The sequence below is a fragment of the Propithecus coquereli genome, unplaced genomic scaffold, assembly GCF_000956105.1.
Source record: "Propithecus coquereli isolate 6110/MARCELLA unplaced genomic scaffold, Pcoq_1.0 Scaffold9, whole genome shotgun sequence".
NCBI classification, from domain to species: domain Eukaryota; kingdom Metazoa; phylum Chordata; class Mammalia; order Primates; family Indriidae; genus Propithecus; species Propithecus coquereli.
In genome coordinates, this window is record NW_012155284.1 from 10,032,726 (window position 1) to 10,051,516 (window position 18,791).

General features: G+C 42.8%; 1 protein-coding gene across 2 annotated transcripts in view; it reads right to left on the minus strand.

The window, feature by feature from the left end:
* Positions 1–1,258: 1,258 nt before the first annotated feature.
* MAP1B (microtubule-associated protein 1B) overlaps positions 1,259–18,791 on the minus strand; it is a 100,850-nt gene continuing 83,317 nt past the window's right edge. The window contains exons 5-7 of one of the 2 annotated variants that reach the window (XM_012664584.1): positions 9,614–16,097; positions 6,868–7,106; positions 1,259–5,735 (exon numbers count right to left, since the gene is read on the minus strand). In XM_012664584.1, coding sequence (XP_012520038.1) covers positions 5,580–5,735; positions 6,868–7,106; positions 9,614–16,097 — 6,879 coding nt within the window. In that variant the 3' untranslated portion in view covers positions 1,259–5,579. The remainder of the gene's footprint in view (positions 5,736–6,867; positions 7,107–9,613; positions 16,098–18,791) is intronic. The other variant, XM_012664583.1, reaches the window with a different exon arrangement.

An 18,791-nucleotide genomic window follows, 5' to 3' on the forward strand; every position in this document is an offset into this window, starting at 1 on the left:
CGATGTAAGATCAAAAGGAGTGTATGTGACAGACAAAGGAACACCATAATGACTTAAGACAGGCTGCAGTGGCCTTTTGAGGTCAAAAGACCACCTCTGCAGACAGGCAGATACTGAGGTCTCCACTGAGTACCCTGTGGGCATGTTTTCTGTGGCCATGCGGGGGAATCCCGTGGTGCCAGGGCCTGCCCCTTGACGTGCTGCCATTCTGAGAAGTCTGTGCTCCCCGATACGTGCTAATCCTGCTGTCTGCTGAGCCTTTGTGTAAGCTGTTGCCTCTGCTACATGGAGGAAAAAGTAGGAGGGCAAAGATAGGATTTGCTTTCTGTCCAGCACACACCCCCACACACACTCCAGGGCTCAGCTTAGACGTCACTTCTGGCGCTTTTCCTATGGTCTCCTAAATTCACTTTGGAAGTTTGGGAGCCTTTGTCGCAATACAGTGCGATTGCTTCTTTGCTTGGTCAGTCTTCCCTGGTCAGTCAGGGCAGCAGTTACATGTTTTACTCACCTTTGAATCTCACAGTACAACCCACTCCCAGGTACAGAGTAAAGCAACAGAAATCATTTGAATGACAGAAAGGAAATTCTTCTACTTTAGGTATTTCTTGTTATATACATTAATAATCATTTTTCCTAAACAACTTTCGGTTCCTGGGTGTGAGTCAAATCCACAGCATATTACGTTAGATGGATAGTGTGTATTTTATAGTAAGAGGAAGAAACAAAGAGGGAGGTAAGATATTGAGCATAACCACTGAGTACGATGGCGTCACAGAGCACCAGGTATCATCTTGGAAGGGACCATCGAATCTGACCATCCTGTCACACCCTCTTATTTGTCAGTTAGAAAAAGGAACTCCAGATAGGTTAAGTGACAGAGGCCACTCAGGCAGGCGTGACAGAGCCAGTATCCCTCCCAATATCCTCCTTCAACCACACTGGCATATTTACCTCTCCTTTTTAAGGAACTTTATATTCCTTTTCATTGTTCCTTTCCCTCACCTCCCACTTTCTGTCCTTAGACTCTAACATCCTCTAGGGCTTGGCTACAGAAGATGAGGAGGTAGCAGTTGCAAAAATCAATAGCGGGGCCCCCAGGGCTGTTTGTCAAAAGCCAGGGAGCCCACCCTGAAAAGAACACAACCACCCATGCCGCAAATGCCTCAGCTTCCCGGCGGTCTGCGTGGCGTGGCAAAGCCCGACGCCTGATGGGCCAACTTGGGAACACGAAGCCAAAGACAGCACAGCACACACCTGAACTTTTGCCACTTTTGTATTTTATTGTGGAACTGAGTTTTTTTTTTCCTTTACATCAAATATCCTCAATGGAAGAGGGGATATTGCACACAAATATCATAAAAGCACTACATATTACTTTCACTGGAAACTAATTTCCTACATTAGATATGACTGGATAGGATAGAGTGATGCAGGATTATAAGACATAATACCATACACAGCTGCAGACTGACACAAACACCATTCAGAACAAGAGAGAGGAGTGTGAAGTGCTTCTAGGCCGGGCTCAAGACCACTTCTTTCCAGGGCTGGAAAGGAGGGCTGCGTGCAGCGTGGGAAAGCGTGACTCTGAACTGCCGCAGGGTGATCTCAGAAAGGCAGCCTGGTCTTGATGCCTCTTCTCCATGGCTCCTGCTTTGAGGAGCTTCAAACAAGTGCAGAGAAGCTGTTTATTTTTTTTTTCCCCTTCCTTTTCAGTTTTTGATGCTGCCTTTTAAATGAACTTCATAAAGTCACAGATTTTTTTTAAATAGTATTTTGAATACCAGGTGAATAACCTAATTGCTTTCAAAGAAATGCTCATCCCTAGGCTGCTTTTGGTGTATTGTTCAGTTGGTGAAAAGATAAAAGCTTACAGATTCTTTCAAATGGAAACAGGATCTTTTCTTCAAATCCGAAGCACATAAAAAAAAGTCATTATCCTAACTCACAATATCATTACTGAGCAGGAACCTCCTGTGACAAGTGACTAAAGAGAGGCAAGAAAAGCAATTTCAGAATTGTTTGTAGAGCAGCTCCTGAGAGCTGAAATTTGGTAAAAGAAGGAAAATGGAAGGTGGTAAAATTTCCATTAGCAAATGATTAAATCTTATCAAATGAGTATTGGAAAGCTCCTAAACTGCATAAGCTATTGGAGACACTTAAAACATTCATATACACTGGGGAAACCATTCACTATGATATGTATGTAACGTTAAGAAAAAAAAAAATTCTTTTGAACTCCATGGAAAATGGTGTTTAAGGTGGGGGTAGTCAGTCATTGTATCCAGTCCCACTACAAGACTGAGAAAGCATGCACAGGGGTTGGGAGAAAGGGGATAGAATTGGTTAAAATTGAAAATGGAGGATCATCTCTAACATTTAGTCTCTGCAGAATTTTGTTTAAGAATACTACCAAAAAGGTCACGATCATGAGTGCTATCTCGATGGAATCCCATCATTTAACCAGAGTGTAAATTCCTTCCACTCAAATATTCAATCTATACAATTGGATTAAGTAATCAGTATGAACAAAGTTCCTAGAAGTCTGTGTCGATCTTCAGCTCTCACCATGAATGTACATGGTACATTGTGATGGCTGTTACTAAACTAATTGTGTATTTATGGAACTAGCAAAATTAGGTTAGTCACACAGGTAGGAAAGGTGTCTGGAAGGACAAGAGCAACCTGTAATGCAAATATTGGTTTTCCTGGTATACTCAGGTTCTGTGGTCATCATTGAGAACAATGGATGGAGAAAGGTACTGATAGGTTTCATAGGAAAAAGTGCCAGCTGAACAGTGACAGTTTTTATATACTTTCCCCATTAAATCCCATAGCAGGAAAAAAAGAAAAAAGAAAAAAAAGGGAGTGGGGTAGAGTGGTTATAACTGAAGACTAGCTATAATTTTCCTAAAATATTTGTATTTTTTAAAGCAAAATAATGTACATGTTAAATAAATTTAATTTGGGAAATTGGAAAATAACTCCATCTTCTATCAAAGAAAAATCAACCAGAGGTCTGGATTTTGGCAAGAAGGCTAGAAATCTGTTTTTCTTCCCATGCATTGTGTAGACCAAGTGTCGACTTAACAGCTAACCATTAAATAATTATCTTGAGTATCTTAGGTTGTCTCATAAAATAAGTTTGAAGTAGGTGAGTTTAAACTCAATGAAATCCATTTTCATCACAATGACTTCAATCATGCATTAATTTTTTGTACCCTTAATGTGTTATTTTTAAGGACTTAAAAGCAATAGGGTAATAAATAAAAGCTGTATTTCTAGAGAAGCCTAACAAAAATAGAATATTAATTTTCTTTAAAAAATTAAACATTTGAAAAATGTAATTCACAGCATTAAGTAGACTGCATAGGTCCTTAGTGAAGGGACCCCAAAGAAGCATTGTTTAAACCCTCATAGCAGTTAGCAGTGCAAAACATACACTTATCAGACAAAAATAAACTAAAATGTTAATTTTGAAATAAATAACTAACATAGAAAATAAAATGAGGTCATTGTTCTCTACTCCGTAGATCTTAGAGTCTGCAAGAAACGTAACATGACAGAGCACGGCACAGTTGTCACCGAGAAGTTTGCCACATCTGAACACTGGGTGCATCAATCTGCAACTTGAAACTTGACATCAGTTTTAATCACGATCTGGCTTCCCAGGTTCATGATTCAATGATGATGATAATGGAAATTATCTCTGAACTCTACATGATGAACCATAGGAGTTGGGAATTCATTTGTTTTCAATGCATTACTTCATTTTTTTTTTCTAGAAAAGAAAATTCCAAAGCAAATTTGTGCTGGGGTTCTTTGAACTTGGTTCTTTAACCTCATGGTTGAAGATCTTGAAAGAAGTATGTAGGATACCACTGGGTGATATACTTGTAAATGCCCTGAAAAGTAGCCTTCCATGCCATTCTCCCCCACTCTCAATAGCACATACTCAGGTTTTTATGTTATGGGAATCAAGGGGTGGGAGGTATCATTATTCCTGGTAGTTATGGGTTTTTAATAAATATTATTACTGCAATATCAGACTTCGATCTTGCCAGAACTTCAAAAAACATTATTCAATTTTTGTCTTACGAAACACTTAAAAAAAAAAAGACTATCACTTGAAAATTTTCTTTGCAATTTCCTGTAAATGAAAACATTTGTTAAAAAGTTCATCTATGAAAAGTTCTCACATATCTAAAAAAAAAAATTCTTCTGTACACTTGTTCCCATAATTACGTTGAAATTAATGGAAAATTTAAAAAGCCAATGTAAGACAAAGGAAGGTAAATACTGTACACTTGCTGAGAACCTCTTCCACCGTAAGATTCACTATTTTCCCAGTTCTGATCATAGAAGCCATTTCAATCTTGAACTTGCAGTAGTAAAGAAGCTATGAAAGGTGCAACTTGTTTGGCTGAGGGGCCACAGGTGCACTGAAGTGGGATTCAGCACGCATGACTCCACATCAAACTGCTGGACCAATCAGATCAGCTTCCAGTACCCCTACACGTGCACAGACGTGCTCCTTTAAGTATCTATAATCATATATGGATGTTTTAGAAACTTGCTGTCTCACGTTAAAAAATAAGTGCATCAAGTATCTTTGTACATTCAAGTCACTTCCTAAGGCAAATTGTCTACCATATGTACTCCCAACTGCTTTGGTATTTGCTTCAGTTAAATTGGGGTGGACTTGGGTGTTGCCGCATGCAGGTTAACTGACTCAGAGTGGACTAACTGGGTGGACGAATGCCGGGAGCATGCCTTAGATCAATCTACTCGTGTGTTTAGAGTCTGAGAGTTTTGAATGGGGCTCAAACCACTTGCATGTCCAGTCTACACTCACTACATTTTGTCAGTGTGCAGCCTTCAAACTGAAGGAGAGTAATTCAGATGTGAAAATCTCACACACCCTCATAACAAGTTTTGTTCTTTTTGTTCTCTTCCAGCCAACTTGCTTTAGAAAATTAAGACCCTCAGACTGACAAAAATGGAAAACTTTGCCTATGTAGACTACAGAATGCCTATTGCCTGAGAAAATGCAGACTTAATTGTTGGTTATTTTCTCCTCCTTACCCCACCCTGCTCTCTCTCTCTCTCTCTGGGTATCTCACCAGAACTCTCTATCATTACATTTCCTTCTCTTGCGTTCTTATTCTTTCTCATTCTTTCTCTCTCTTTCCCTCCTGCGTTCTCTTTGTGCTCTGGCTCTCTCTCACTCTCTCGCTCTCTCTCGCTCTCTCGCTCTCTCTAAGACAAATGCCTCTACCTAGCGGAAGTCAGTTGGGTTTGCTAGTGCATGGTTTCCAAATGTTCAGCAGAGATGAACTGGGGTAGGTAATTTTGCAGTAACTTGAACCCTATTGTGGGAATACTGTTACTTCCCTTAGCGATCAGCAAAAACTGAGAAATATTAGTGACTTGCATCACCATGACACAGTATAGCATTTGGCAGGTAATTGTTCAGCGACTTAATTAGATGAATTGACTTTTTAGAAAAGGTGGTTTCAAATTGAAGAATTTCTGGAAACAAAGTTCAAATCTTGTGGTGTGGCTGGCCTTAGTTTTTACAGTTCAATCTTGCATGCAGGGAAGGATTCATCTTGCATAACCACTGTGCTGCTGCTTGCTAAAACCATGATGTTGAGGTCTTGCTGTTTCTCGTGGGTCTCCTGGTACCATTCTCTCATCACTTCTGAGTCATGAGTTGGGATCAGTGTCACCTGAAGGGAGAGAGAACATAGCTGTTTAAGGGCAGAGACAGCAGAAATCGGATGGAAAAATAGAACAATAACAAGGTATGAGTTAGACCCTTAGAAGAAGAAGGGAAATGAAAGGAAAATTTTTTGTTTTCCTCAAGAAATGCAAAGGATTTTTCAACTTGTATTTCTAATGACCTGTCAATTAGTTCATCTATAGTCACTTTCAGTTCTTCAATGTTTTAGTGTTAAGAAGTGCTTCAGTTAAGGTGCAATCTCTTATTTTTTTGGTAACACAACTGTTAAGTTTTGCATAAAAGATATTGCATGTTCAATCCAAGGAGTTTTAGTTATTACTGTGCCTCAAAGCCTTCAGAAGCCCACTCATTGTGTGTAACTAACATTTTGTCCTGACAGCAAAGATGTGTATCTCTAATTCCTATGTGTGGTTGGGGACAGAGGGGTGGGGTAGATAGGTAATGGCCTGAATAGTAAAAATCCCATCCAGTATTTGTTAAGAGGCCACTGTGTGCTTCTCATTAGATTTCATATGATTAAATAACAAGTAATTCTATGTAATATTATGCAAGCACAGTTTATTCTATACAGAACCACAAATAAAACTTCGGTAAGCAAAGATCATAGCTGAATTAATAAGGGGTGGTTCATGGCCAAACATGATGTTTGGGAGTTGGGAGTTGGGACTGTTTTCAGCAATAGTCCTACTGTGGAATTTCACATGAATAGCTGATTTTCTAAAAGGCTATATTCCTAGCTTTGGTCTACTCATAAAACACAAAGGAGTAAAGATAATTTTTTAACAGCTCTCACATGGAAATATAACCACTTTGATTCACACATACTATATTCTTGGCACACTGAGGGGAAGGGCAATGAACTTGGGCCCATTTTGCAGTTAACGAATTATGCCTCAGGTAGAATGGCTTTCCTCCAAGGCCATGGTTGTCAGTGGTGCCAAGAATTCTACGTTAGATTATCTTCTGTGTGTTAAACTGACTTTGTCCTCAGAATATTTCCTGTGTAACAGACTCATGAGGCACCATGATTGTAAAGGTGTATCTTTCAACATGGTTCCTTCTCTTTGCCTCTGGACACAGCTCAATCTGCAGTGTAGACACTGCCCTGCAGCTCTTACCTGCATGTTGCTGCCCCACTGAGCCTTCCCTTCCAACAAGGCATCCAGGACAGCCCGGCTGGGCTCCTCAGCAGCTGGGTCATTCCCACTCACCACGTAGTAGGACGACCTCACTCTCTTGAAGAATTCTACATCGACATTCTTACTATTGCTGTGGTTAGGAATATAGCACAGGTCCAGATACACAGGGAGGCCTGGAGGCACAGCTGAAGACTTGATGGTCTTGGTGGTTCCTGGTCCTGTGGTAAACAAACAAAGACAAAGCAAGGGTCACAGCAAGGTGCAGAGACCCATACATACAGTTCACCTCCCCTGCTCATCCACAAGCAGGTCTTCTGGGATGCCCAAAGAGGTGACAACAGTTCCATCTTTCTGGTAATTTGCAGAGGGTGTTTATCACTAGCAATTTGAGAAAATATAACATGGCGATTTACCATCTCAATAAGAGAACTGAATAGTGGATGGTTTCCCTTTGTGGACAACCCATCAGCAAGTAAGAAGAATTTCAAGGCCTTTTCAAAAGATGGAACTAGATATAATACCCCTCCTAAAGGAGATGCTAATGTGACTCTTAATTTGGTAAGTGATCTAAGAAACAGATTTTAAAAATCAAAAGGAAGCATCTGCATTTGGCAAACCATAGCTAAGTGATACTAGTAATCCACTTCAGGGTTTCATTTGCTAGCAATTTTGTCCACAGTTGACCTAGTAAATGGTTTCAATGTTAACCCCAAGATTTTCAAAACCCTCAACACCTCAACCTCATTCATCAATTGATGAAACATTGTATTCTCTCCTTAGCTCTCTCTAGACAAGGCTGGACACCAAACTTTGGCAAAGGAAGGTTCAGAAAGACTAGGCTCTCTCTAACCAACCAGGACACAGCAGACTGGGGAAAGGCCATCCTGCAGCCAAAATTCCCAGCCAAATCAGAAAAGCCTGGGAAAAGTAAAGATTCAGATTAACCTAAAAGTTTCCTGGCACCTTGTCTGGTGAGCTGACTTTCCAGCTTGTTCCAGTTAGAAGATTTAAAGTTTTTGAAATATTAATAGGACTAGCGTTCTAAGGCAGTGGTTCCTCACCCTTTCTGCATAATTAGAATCACCTCGGATGTTTAATACTGATGCCCAGGCCTCATCCTCCAGAGTCTGAGTCAATTGGGCTAGGGTTGGGGCCTGGGAACCACTAGCTTTTAAATTACCCCAGGTGAGTCTAATGTGCAACTGGTTTGAGATCACTGCTGTAAAGCCATTAAAGACACCATCTAGATTCTATATGCTTAATCCTCTTTCCTTGCTCCACGGGATATTTAAAGACTGTCATCTCAGAGTCAAAACCAACAGTGAATTCTATCAACTGTCCAGTTTTATTTTTAGAGGTAGAGGGGAGTGGTGAGAATTGGCCAAACTGATATTTAAATAAATTCCTGCTATGAATAGATTATTAATAGGCCATTTTAATGAATCTGAGCTGAAAGCCCTCAAAATATCCATCTGGGGGCCTCCTGAGGAATTCTGATTTGTAGTAGAAGTTTGTGAGTTACAGTTCTTCCAATAATTAAACATGTCTGCAATTTTCCCTTTTACACTAAATCACTACAGGTGATCATCAACACCAAATGAATATTGCTCATAGAAGAACAAACTGAAGCAATTGCCAAAAGTTAAACCAGGTTTGTTCTAAAAATCAATTAATAGCACAATTTTGCCATTCTAGAAATCTAAAAGCATCTTCAAAGTAAATGAAAGTTAACTCATCTTTATTTATTACTTTGCCTTTAAATTATCTCTTGAAGTGTTGAAAAAAGTTTTTTTAAAAAATTAACGTGTGGGCTAGGGTATATATGTTCTGGCAAATTTAGTAGCAAATTTCAGTTGGTTTTTATCTCATGTTTTCCCCTAAGTGCTGGTCAGCTGTCAACTCTTTCGGACCAAGGGGTTAACTGGTGGTTTTCCATTCATTCTAAACATGTAAAAATTAAGTTTGTTTTCTATGTGCAAGTAAAAAGATCAAATCTGATGAGAACTCAGTCTTAAAATTGATGCTCCATGTTGTTTAAAGTAAAATTTTGCAACTGTAACTATTATAAGAGGGGGATAAGAAAAGTGCCTTCAATGTTTTTCTCTTAATTTGTACTTGCTACTCACGGGTCAACTGAAATTATGGTATTGGTTGGCTGACAAGAAAACAGAACACTGCCTTTAATGGAGATGTGTCTCCAACCTGGTGATTTTTTAATAAAAATATTATAATTTTCAATTTTAAAATTTTATAATTTTATTTTTAAAATTTTTATTAAAAAAAAAGGACTCTCGATCTTGGGCCAAGACTGGTCATTCCAGGAACCTGTGGCTCTCCTTGGGCCCTTGGAAGCTCCTGGCCGGTGTCACCTCAGCTTGGTTCTGGAGCCAGCATGGCTGGAGCCGGTCTTCCAGGAGTTGGAAACACACGTCCCTGGTTCTAAAAATTCAGAACTGGGGTGCAGTTGCCATGCTTCAGAATGGTGAAAATCTGGGTGATGAATTCCTGCTGCTGCCCTGAGCCATACCCTGAGCTATCCCCAAGCTTTGGGGCCACACTGGGCTGAGATATATACCTTTGGGCAGAGGAGAATAGCAAAGGGAAAGTGGAGCATCGGTTCATGCTCTCTCATCTCCCCAGCACAAACTCAAACGGTGAAATATAAGGGCTCCAAGTAAAAGGAGAATTGTGGCCTACATCCGGGTGCCCAGCTTCCTGAGCCTACCTGCAGTTGCTGTCTTTACCGACTTGGATGTGGAGGCATTGGCGGCATTCTTAGTCTCCTTGTCTTTCTCTTCGCCGCGTACAGCTTTGACCTCGGGAGTGGTGGTGGTTTTCGTTGCTTTTTCCACAGATTCTTTCTTCTTAGGAGAAGCCACTCTGGACACCTTATCTGAGGATTCTTTCAAGCCTGCTGGTTTTGGTGAAGCTGCTGAGGGCTTGGACTTCCCATCACTCTTTTTGACAGGTGAAGATGACTTGGTCTTTGTACCTGGCTTTTTGGTTTTAGTCTTCTCTTTCAGGTCTTTCTTCAGAGCTTTGCCCAGGTTCTGCTCAATGGCCAAGGCCTCTGGGTCCACCATGGACACATCAGGGTGGCGTGGAGAAGGGCTGCGGTCTTGCATGGGGGCCGGAGGTGGGTCCATATGTTTGTATGTGACAGTTTTGTCTGTAGGGATGGTTTCCGATTCATCTTCGGAGTCGATATTGGCATCGGCTGTGATGGAGGGGCACTCTTCAGTCTCCGGGGGAACATCAGAGTCCGTCTGGGATGGGGCCGACTCGCTGACTGAGGTGGGAGGGGTTTCATCACACTGTCGTCCCTGTTGCTTTCCTCCTGGAGGTGGTGGGGCTCCCCCTGATTGAGTGAGGGGCTTTTCAGATTCCTCAGTGGGCTCTTCACTGGCAAACCACTCAAGAGGATTGGGATTAATGAAGGAGGGGGAGAGCTCTGTCTTGGGATGCTTGTATTCACAGGAGGATACAAGGCATAGATCAACATCCTGGCGGGCTTCCGAGGGAGACTTCTTTTCTGCAGCATAGCATCGGTCTGAAGTCTCATAGGAATAGGTAGATGCCTGGGGCGTTCTAGTGATTTTCTCTGTAGTCTCGTAACAGTATGTGGAAGTATCAGGGCTTCGTGTGGTTTTTGTAGATGTCTCATAGGAGTAACTATCAGACTCAGGGAAACTGGTAATTTTCTCAGTGGTCTCATAAGAGTAGCTGGAGTCTCCAAGTGTGTGGCCTCTATCCTCGGAGACATCATAGCCATTGCTGATGTCATCCAGGAGCCTTGTAGACCTCTCAGTCTTTTCGTAGCTGTAACCACTCACATCGGGGGTCCTTGTGGTCTTCTCACTTATCTCATATGAGTACCCACCCTCTTCAGGGGTCCTTGTGGTCTTCTCAGTAATTTCATAGGCATAGCCACCATGTTCAGGGGTCTTGGTGGGTTTCACAATGGTCTCATAGGAGTAGTCACTGTCACCTGGGGATTTTGTGGTTCTCTCTGTCTTCTCATAGTAATAGCCACCCAGATCTGGGGGCCGGGTGGTTTTCTCATAAGACGCATAGTCGTAATCCTCTTCATCTGGGGACCCGGTTGTTTTCTCATGTGTCTGATAAGCATAACTAAAGTCACCAGGTGTCTTCCCTCCACTGTCCTTCTCCATGCCAGATGTGGTCAAATCTCTATTCAAGGCTAAGTGGTGCTGCATTGTATCGAATAACATTGAGGCACGGAAGCCATAGGACTCTGCAGAGGCTGCATCTATTGGAGGAGAAGAGGAAGGATGACAAGCTGCTATGTTCTCTTTGACTGCAGAGGTAGAATCTGAAAAACTAGGCGAATATAAAGGAGAGGACTCTCGTGGGGTGAGTGGAGAGATATCGGATTTTGGAGAGAGCTTTTCTCCTTCCAGACTTTGTACTTTTTCAGAGGTGAGTGAGGCATATAAGGATATATCTCTGGGAGGAGCAACATCAGATAGAGTATCTTCCTGGAGAGGAGAAGCTATCTGAGAAGGGGTGTGAGCAGAAGAGGTGGATGGGGAGGCCTCTACCTGAGATACAGAGATGAGCTCAGAAAGATCATTATCTTGGGTATAGGACGGCTCCTCCGTAGGTGGTATCTTGTGTGATAAACTGGAGTCCTGCATGTCAGAAGGACTGTAGTCCACTTCAGTTGGCCCATTTTCAGTGATGTGAAGCATGCTTGCACCCACTGCAGGGTGATCTGGGGACTGTCGACTGAAATCCATAGCAAGGGAGTGCTCAGGAGATTCTTGGCCAAATTCAATAGACATTGAGGACTGTTCAGATCTGTGCTCTTGAACTGGTGTCCTGGACTTGGCAGTTTTAGGGGAGAAGTCTGGTGGAGAAATTGACATTGGTCTTGGGCATTCTTCTTTAGATGGAGACATTTCTGTTTCCTGGAATGTGGTAGGTGTTTGCACAACAGACACTGAAAGGGAGTCGTCTACTTCTGTGGAATGTGGGGAGCCGACTTCAGCATGGAGAGAAGGAGACACGTCATCTGTTGTTGGCTCTGGAAATGAGCTTGTAGCCACCGAGGCTGTGGAGACCGAGGCCACACCCTCCATGTGGGAGTATGTGTCTTCTGCTACACCCTCATCGACAGGAGTAGCTGACTTGTCTGAGACAGTGCCTTCAGAAATGGACATCTTGGTGTCTTCTTTAAAAGATCCAAACTGACTGACATCTATTTGTGTTGGAGACACATCGCCTCCTAATTTCCTTTCATCCAAAGCCAGTGCTGGTTGAGAACTTATGGCTTCAGCATCATCAGTTTTCTTTTCTTGACCAAAGTCTTCCTTTATTGGTATAAAGTCTGTGCTTTTCCCTTCCTGTTTGTCTTGGTAAAGACCAGTGGAAGTCATTTCAGAAACTGGACTTATTTGGTCTGGAAAGCCTTGTTTTCCATTCTTTTCTTCAAAGGGGCTTTCAGTACATCTGCCAGAAGCCTTTCCATCAGCACTTAGAAAACTTTCGTATGCAGACTCGGATCCAATTAGGGGTGGGCTGCGTAAAGGAGATAAAACTTTCTCAATAGGAGACTCTGAGTCAGGCACAGGTTCATCCATGGGGCTTATTGAAGCCCTTTCACTCTCATCTTTGGCATCACTGAATTCAAAACTCACTGGAAGTGCTGGTGGTTTTTCAATGACTTCTGTAGGGAGGTGACTGGATTTCTCATCAGTGGGAGATTGGTAGTAAGGTGTGTGGCCAGCACTGCCAGTCACAGACTGAGATGGTGACACCACTTCCAGAGTCTTATCCTCAGGACTAGCACAATGTTCTTCAACTACTTCTTGGGTCACCTCAGGGGACACTGAGACTACTTCTGCCTCTGTGGAGACCTTGATCTCATTGGGCATCAGAGAGAAGTTCACACTGCGTTCACCCAGGGGGGTCTTCTCTATGGGCGATGGTGGAGACGGACTCAGGGATGGGCTCTTGGATGGGCTAAGTTTTTCATCTGAGACTGCTGAGATGGTATCTTTGATCTCCAACATGGCATTGGCTTTCACCTCTTTCACTTCAGAGTAGTAAGCGTCACGTAGAGCAGATCTGCTGAATTTGTCTTCCTCCATGGATGAGGGTGGAGAGATGGTGGAGGCCGAAGCATTGTAATCCTTGCCATCAGTAGCATCTGTTTTTGACCCTTCAGATAATCCGTTGAGCGTTGTAACAGCAGGTTTGTATTCCTGAGAATACAGTGAAGACTCGTATTGGGTGATGTTTACGAATTCCTGAGATGGGGACTCTGTCTCTTCATTGTTGGTCTCATCACTCATCACATCTCGAGGAGTAGACATTTCATCCATTGGGGTTGGCTCACTGGATATCTCAATGGTAGACTGAGTGTAGCCAGACGTGGCTGTGAACTCCTCAGGCTGGTCTTCTCGATTCTCCTCATCAGAAGCAGTGGCCTCACTCTCTGAGCCTCCAGGTAAAGTCTCATCATGAATTGAAGATGCAGGTTCTCGGCCAGGAGACAGGGCTCCCACTTGCTTGGCTGGTGTGGTGAGGAATCCATACTGATCCTCGGCACCACTAGCCTCTGCGGCCTTGTCGACCACGGCCATCACATAATCTTCAGCTTCGATTTTTTCGGGTTCGTATTCTTCCTCTCTGGCATCCTCTGCTTTGTCCTCCTCACCCTCATCCTCAGATTGTTCAGCTTCTCCCTTCTCAACTGCCTCATCCATGTCTTCTTCCGCTCGGTCGTCTCCACTGGCCACAGACTCCCTCTTCTCCTGGATGTGCACGTCTGCCTCAGCCTTCGCGCTCTCCTCATCCTCGATGAGGCTGTGCTTGGAGGTGCTCACACACACATTTTCTTCGCCGTCCTCTTCTGGTTCCTCAGCCTCCTCAGTTTCTGCCTTCTCTTCATAGTCTCCGGTCTCAGAGGATTCTTCAAAACCAGCTCCTTCATCTTCGAATTTTTCAATGTCGTCCACCCCCTGCTTCTCGACTGGCTCCAACTCCTCGGGTGTTTGTTCGCACTCACCCTCCCCTTCGGTGGTGGTGATGCCCTCATCTGGGGACTCGGCAGGACCTTTGATAACGTAGGCTTCGACCGGCTCAGTTTCCTTCAGTTTCTCTTGGTCTTCGATTAGCTCCAGCTGAGGCTTAATGTCCTTTGTCACATCAACCTCTTCAGCCTTTAACTCTTCAAAGTCCTTGGTTAGATCCTCAGGAGATGACATAAGTGACCTCTCAGCTTCGAGTTCTTTGGCAGGGCCAGTGGCCGCTATTCCAGCTGCTGCCACTGCGGCAGCTGCGGTGGCAACAGCGCCGACAGCTGCAGCTGCAGTTTCTGTGGTCTTGCCTTCCTTCTTAATGACTTTAATTTTTCCCTTCTCCTTTGGCTTTCCAGCAGCAACAGAATCTTTCTTGACAGACTCTTCCTTCTTGGCTACTTTTGGTTTTAGTGCAGCTGGTTTTTTTGCTTCAGATAGAGGAGTAGATGATTTCTTTGAGTCTTTGGGGAGTTTCTTAATTTCTTTTTTGGGTTCCTTTTCTTCCTTTTTAATTTCCTTCTTTTCTTCCTTCTTAACTTCCTTCTTAACTTCCTTCAGTGGTGTTTCTTTCTTAACCTCTTTCTTGGGTTCTTTTTTCTCTTCTTTCTTGATTTCTTTTTTGACTTCCTTTTTCACCTCTTCCTTTTTTGGTTTTTCCTCCTTCTTGACAGGTGTTTTGTCCTCCTTTTTAGCCACTTCTTTCTTTGGCTTTTCCTTCTCCTCTTTCTTTTCTTCAGGTTTTACCTTTGTTTCCTTTTTCACTGTCTTCTCCTTGGCGACTTTGGGTTTGACATCTGTGGCTTGCTTTTCGGCCACTTCGGCTTTCACTGGAGATGGCTCATCTTTGCTGGGTGCCTCCTTTTCAGTCACAGGAGGTTTGGTTTCTATTTTTACTGGTTTGTCTTTTTTCACTGTTACTTTTTCTTTGCTTTCAACTTTGGGTGGCTTTTCCACGTGATTAGCTTTTGTGACATCAGGTGTTTCTTCTTTAGACTCCTTGCGCACAGATTTGCTGGCAAGCGGTTTTGTGGCTGGCTTCAGGCTTTCTCGGCTATCAGCCCTCTGTTTCAGTTTTACTTGTTTCACGGCAGAAGTGGGCACCTGGCCAGTGAGATCCTTTTGGGTGGCCAGCGGCTGCTTCAGGAAGTCCAAATGTTTGAGCTTTTCCAGCCCTTCCAGGATGTTATATTGGGTGCTGTTTCCAGGAAACAGGACGCGGATGATCTTCTCTGCAGGGTTTGCTGGATGCCACACAATCAGAGATGAGACTGAAGTTAAATAGGTAATTGGGATGTCTACTTCTTGACCATTAGGCAGGATTAGTTCAGCCTTGTCTTTGCTGGTGCCAGTCCACTGCTGCATAAAATACTGCATTTCCTTGCTGCTCTTGACTGGATTAAGTACGTACATCTCAAGTTTACCCACTCCCATTTTTTGGAAAAGAATGACAGGATCGATGGTATTGCCTACACTTCTAAACAGAGGCTCTGGTTTCATGGACAATTTGCTTAGGTACTGGAGAGTGAAGCAAGCTTCTTCTAAGCTTCTCTTCATCTTGATGTTTGGTTCTGGGTTTTTCAGATTTTCAGGTACATTGAGAAATACAACTCCTAAGTCAGGGGAGATGAGGTTTTTCATCCAGTCACTATTTGTGGTGGAGCCCTGGGACTGTTCTTCCTCGAGCTCTGCAATTTTCCGCTGTAGCATGCTATTTATTCCAGGCAAGTTGTCATCCCCAATGTGGGTGAGCAGGATGGAGTCCACTCGGTCCAAGTGTCGGATAAGCTTCCAGAAGCAGGATTTTCTCTCTGAACCTCCATTGATGAGCATATTGAATCCGTTCACTGCAAACAAGGCAGAATCGCCCCTCCCTCCTGGGAAAATGTAACAGCAGGGCTTGGAGAGCTTTAGAAATCCCCCCGATGTGGGAGGTTCCAGGATGTCAAAGGGAGATGGGACTTCTACTGATTCTGAGAGATACTCAGTAAACTCAGAAAGTCCTTCCATTTCTGGTAATATAGAGGCTGAATTGAGTTTAATATTGATGAAATCTTGGAGATTGTGTCTGTCAAGATTGGAGTTCTTCCAGTCCCCTTCTTCGGGACAGAACAGGGTTAAGCTGGCTTTGTTGGCAGGGTGGGTAGTACTCAGTAACTCCCCAATCTGGGTTTAAAGAAGAAAGGAAGAAAGAAAGAAAAGGTTTAAGTGACTGTCATCACTGATCCACCATCTCCATCTGTCACTATGCATTACAGGACCATTGGATGCACAGAGGGCCAGTTTTAGAGACACACTTGCTTAGTGATGCTGGTTATTTAAATGCTAAATTATTTCCACACTAGAAGTGAACAGCCTGTGTCCTGAGCCCTCCTATTCCTCCCTCTGCCACAACCAGGACCCCATGACCATCCGTTCCTGCCCAGCAGGGGAACTCCAGAACTCTGTTCCAGTTCTAAGACGAGTGACCATCTGGATGATAGAAGCTTCTGCCACAGCAGTTATGAAATATTTTGAATATTACCCCTGGGGACTTGCCATACAAAGATGCCCTTTAAAAACATTAAACTATCACAGGGGAAGGCTATGTGATTCATTTCACCACCGATATAAAATGTTTTCTTTTAATCCATTGGGCTTGGCAAAAAAAAGGCCTGATCGGACGTACAAAAGGAACTCGGATAAAAGTACACTTGTGGTTGCCTCCTTTTAGAATTTGGTAGGTATAAAAGAAAAAAGTTTGGCAACAGAGTGAGACTCTGTCTCAAAAAAAAAAAAAAAAAAAAAGAAAAAGAAAAAAGTAAGGAGGATTTGTTCCCCCACGGGAGACAAGAAGTTACAGATTGCCCATGACTACAAAAAATGACTGGTTTCTGGCATCACTGTACACTACTTAAAACATGAGTGGTTCATCCAGCAGGTTCTCTGAAGCTGTGATGATTAAAGTGGTTGGGTAATTATACAAGCCAGTGGCCAAATTCATTCCCCATTTGCTGATGTTTAAATCCAAGGGAACCACTCTGCTCTCTTACTGCTCCCATTCTTCTCAGGCACGTTGGGTATGAGTGACTAAGATCAAATTTGTCTCAAATGGTTTTCAACACATTGTTTAGTACTTCCCAAGGATGGAAATATAGAAAAGCCAATCTGGACCACAACAAAGACTGTGGTTTAATAGAAACATTACTTTCTTTCTCATTCCGTATTATGGTCCTATGTTTCATGTTCTTAGTCTAGCAAAGAGTGAGGAGAATCATGCCATAAATTCCAATCTTCTTTATAACAGGAAAGCTCACAAATCAGCTCAGAATTTTGCCTACCAAGGGCTCTGTGGCCTGGATGGCAAAAGATGACAGGACAAAGCAAAGTTTCATTTGGTCCAGGCATCCCTGAGCCAGCAGGTCTACACTGCCTTCCAGTATTAGATCAGTTTTCTTTGTCTTGTATAACCTCCTGAATGTTAACATTCTGAAGTGACTATTATGTATGTGTACAAGGGTAATTTATAGAATCTGAATTTTCCTACACTAGATTGCAGCAAAATAGTCATTTTTATTTTATTAGGCTATTAGTCCTAAGCATAACATTTTACGAAAAGGGTCACAAAATAGCAAAATGACAAAACTTCGCTGTTTTTCTCTAACATAGCTTCATAATCTCTTATAAAAAGGATATAAGAATTAACTCTTATTTTGGAATCTAAGAAAACTGAAAAAGCAAATGATAACCATCCTTAGGAGAAATTTTTGCTCAAATTATTTGCTGGCCAAAGCCAACATGAGCACCAAATGTGGCTTCTTGTCCAATAATTAGCATAAACCCTCATCACCATCACTATTCTCCATCCTGATCTTCACACAGAGCCCATGCAAACTCATGTGTTTTGTATTACATTTTAGGGGGCAAATCCAGACAACTGAAAGTGCTGAATCTTTACTAGTAAAATTTCAAAGTTAAGTTTAGTCCATTTTAAGAAATTCTGCCCAGGCTGAAGCATGGTAGCCAAGGGTATAATAGCGCTGTGTGTAGGGGGTATTCCATCACTAGCTCTTTTTATGTGAAGTGTGTAATTTCCAAGTTCAAGGAGAAGGTAAAAAGACTTGAGGACTATCTCCCTACTCTCCTCTGTCTTTTCACCCCTACCCAGAGAGTTTCTATGAACTGCAGGAAATAACCCCAAAACAGAATTCTGAGGAAGTCAGAGGTCAAGAAAGACAGCCAAGAAAGGTTGTTGAATGGAAAACTATGAAGTCCACGGCAAAGGAGAAAAGAAAGGGCACTCCCTGACAGGTTTCTTTCCAGAGAGGGGAAATCTGGTCCTGCTGGAGAAATAGCAGCATATGGGGCATGGTGAGACAAGAATGTAGAGATGGGCTGGAGAGTGCCAGCCATGAAGGAGATGGATGGAAAGGGGCAGGGAGGAGGAAGAGGAACAACTCCTACATCCTTGGGGCTACACAACAGAATGAAGCTCCCAGTGTCCCCATAGCCTCCTCCAGACCTGTGGGCTAAAAAACACACTAAACAGTCAGTGCCTCAAGGGCAAAGACGAGGTCTTAAGAGTGCCCAGCCCACGGTGGCGCACGATCAATGCTCATTCAATGAGTGAAGGAGAACGATAGAGAAGACCCAGCAATGTTAGCAGTGGCAAGGAAACGTGACCAGTTCTTAGACTTGGAAGCTGAGGCTTCTTCTAAACAAACTGGGAACTCATCATCATAGTAAATGGTAACTGTTTTACTCACTATACTAAATGCTTCTGGATAGCAGGAAGCACACCTTATCTTGTGTCTCAATTACCTTTGTTTCCCCAGTACATAATGAGGCTCAATAGATGCTTGTCGAACTGTGCTAAACTTG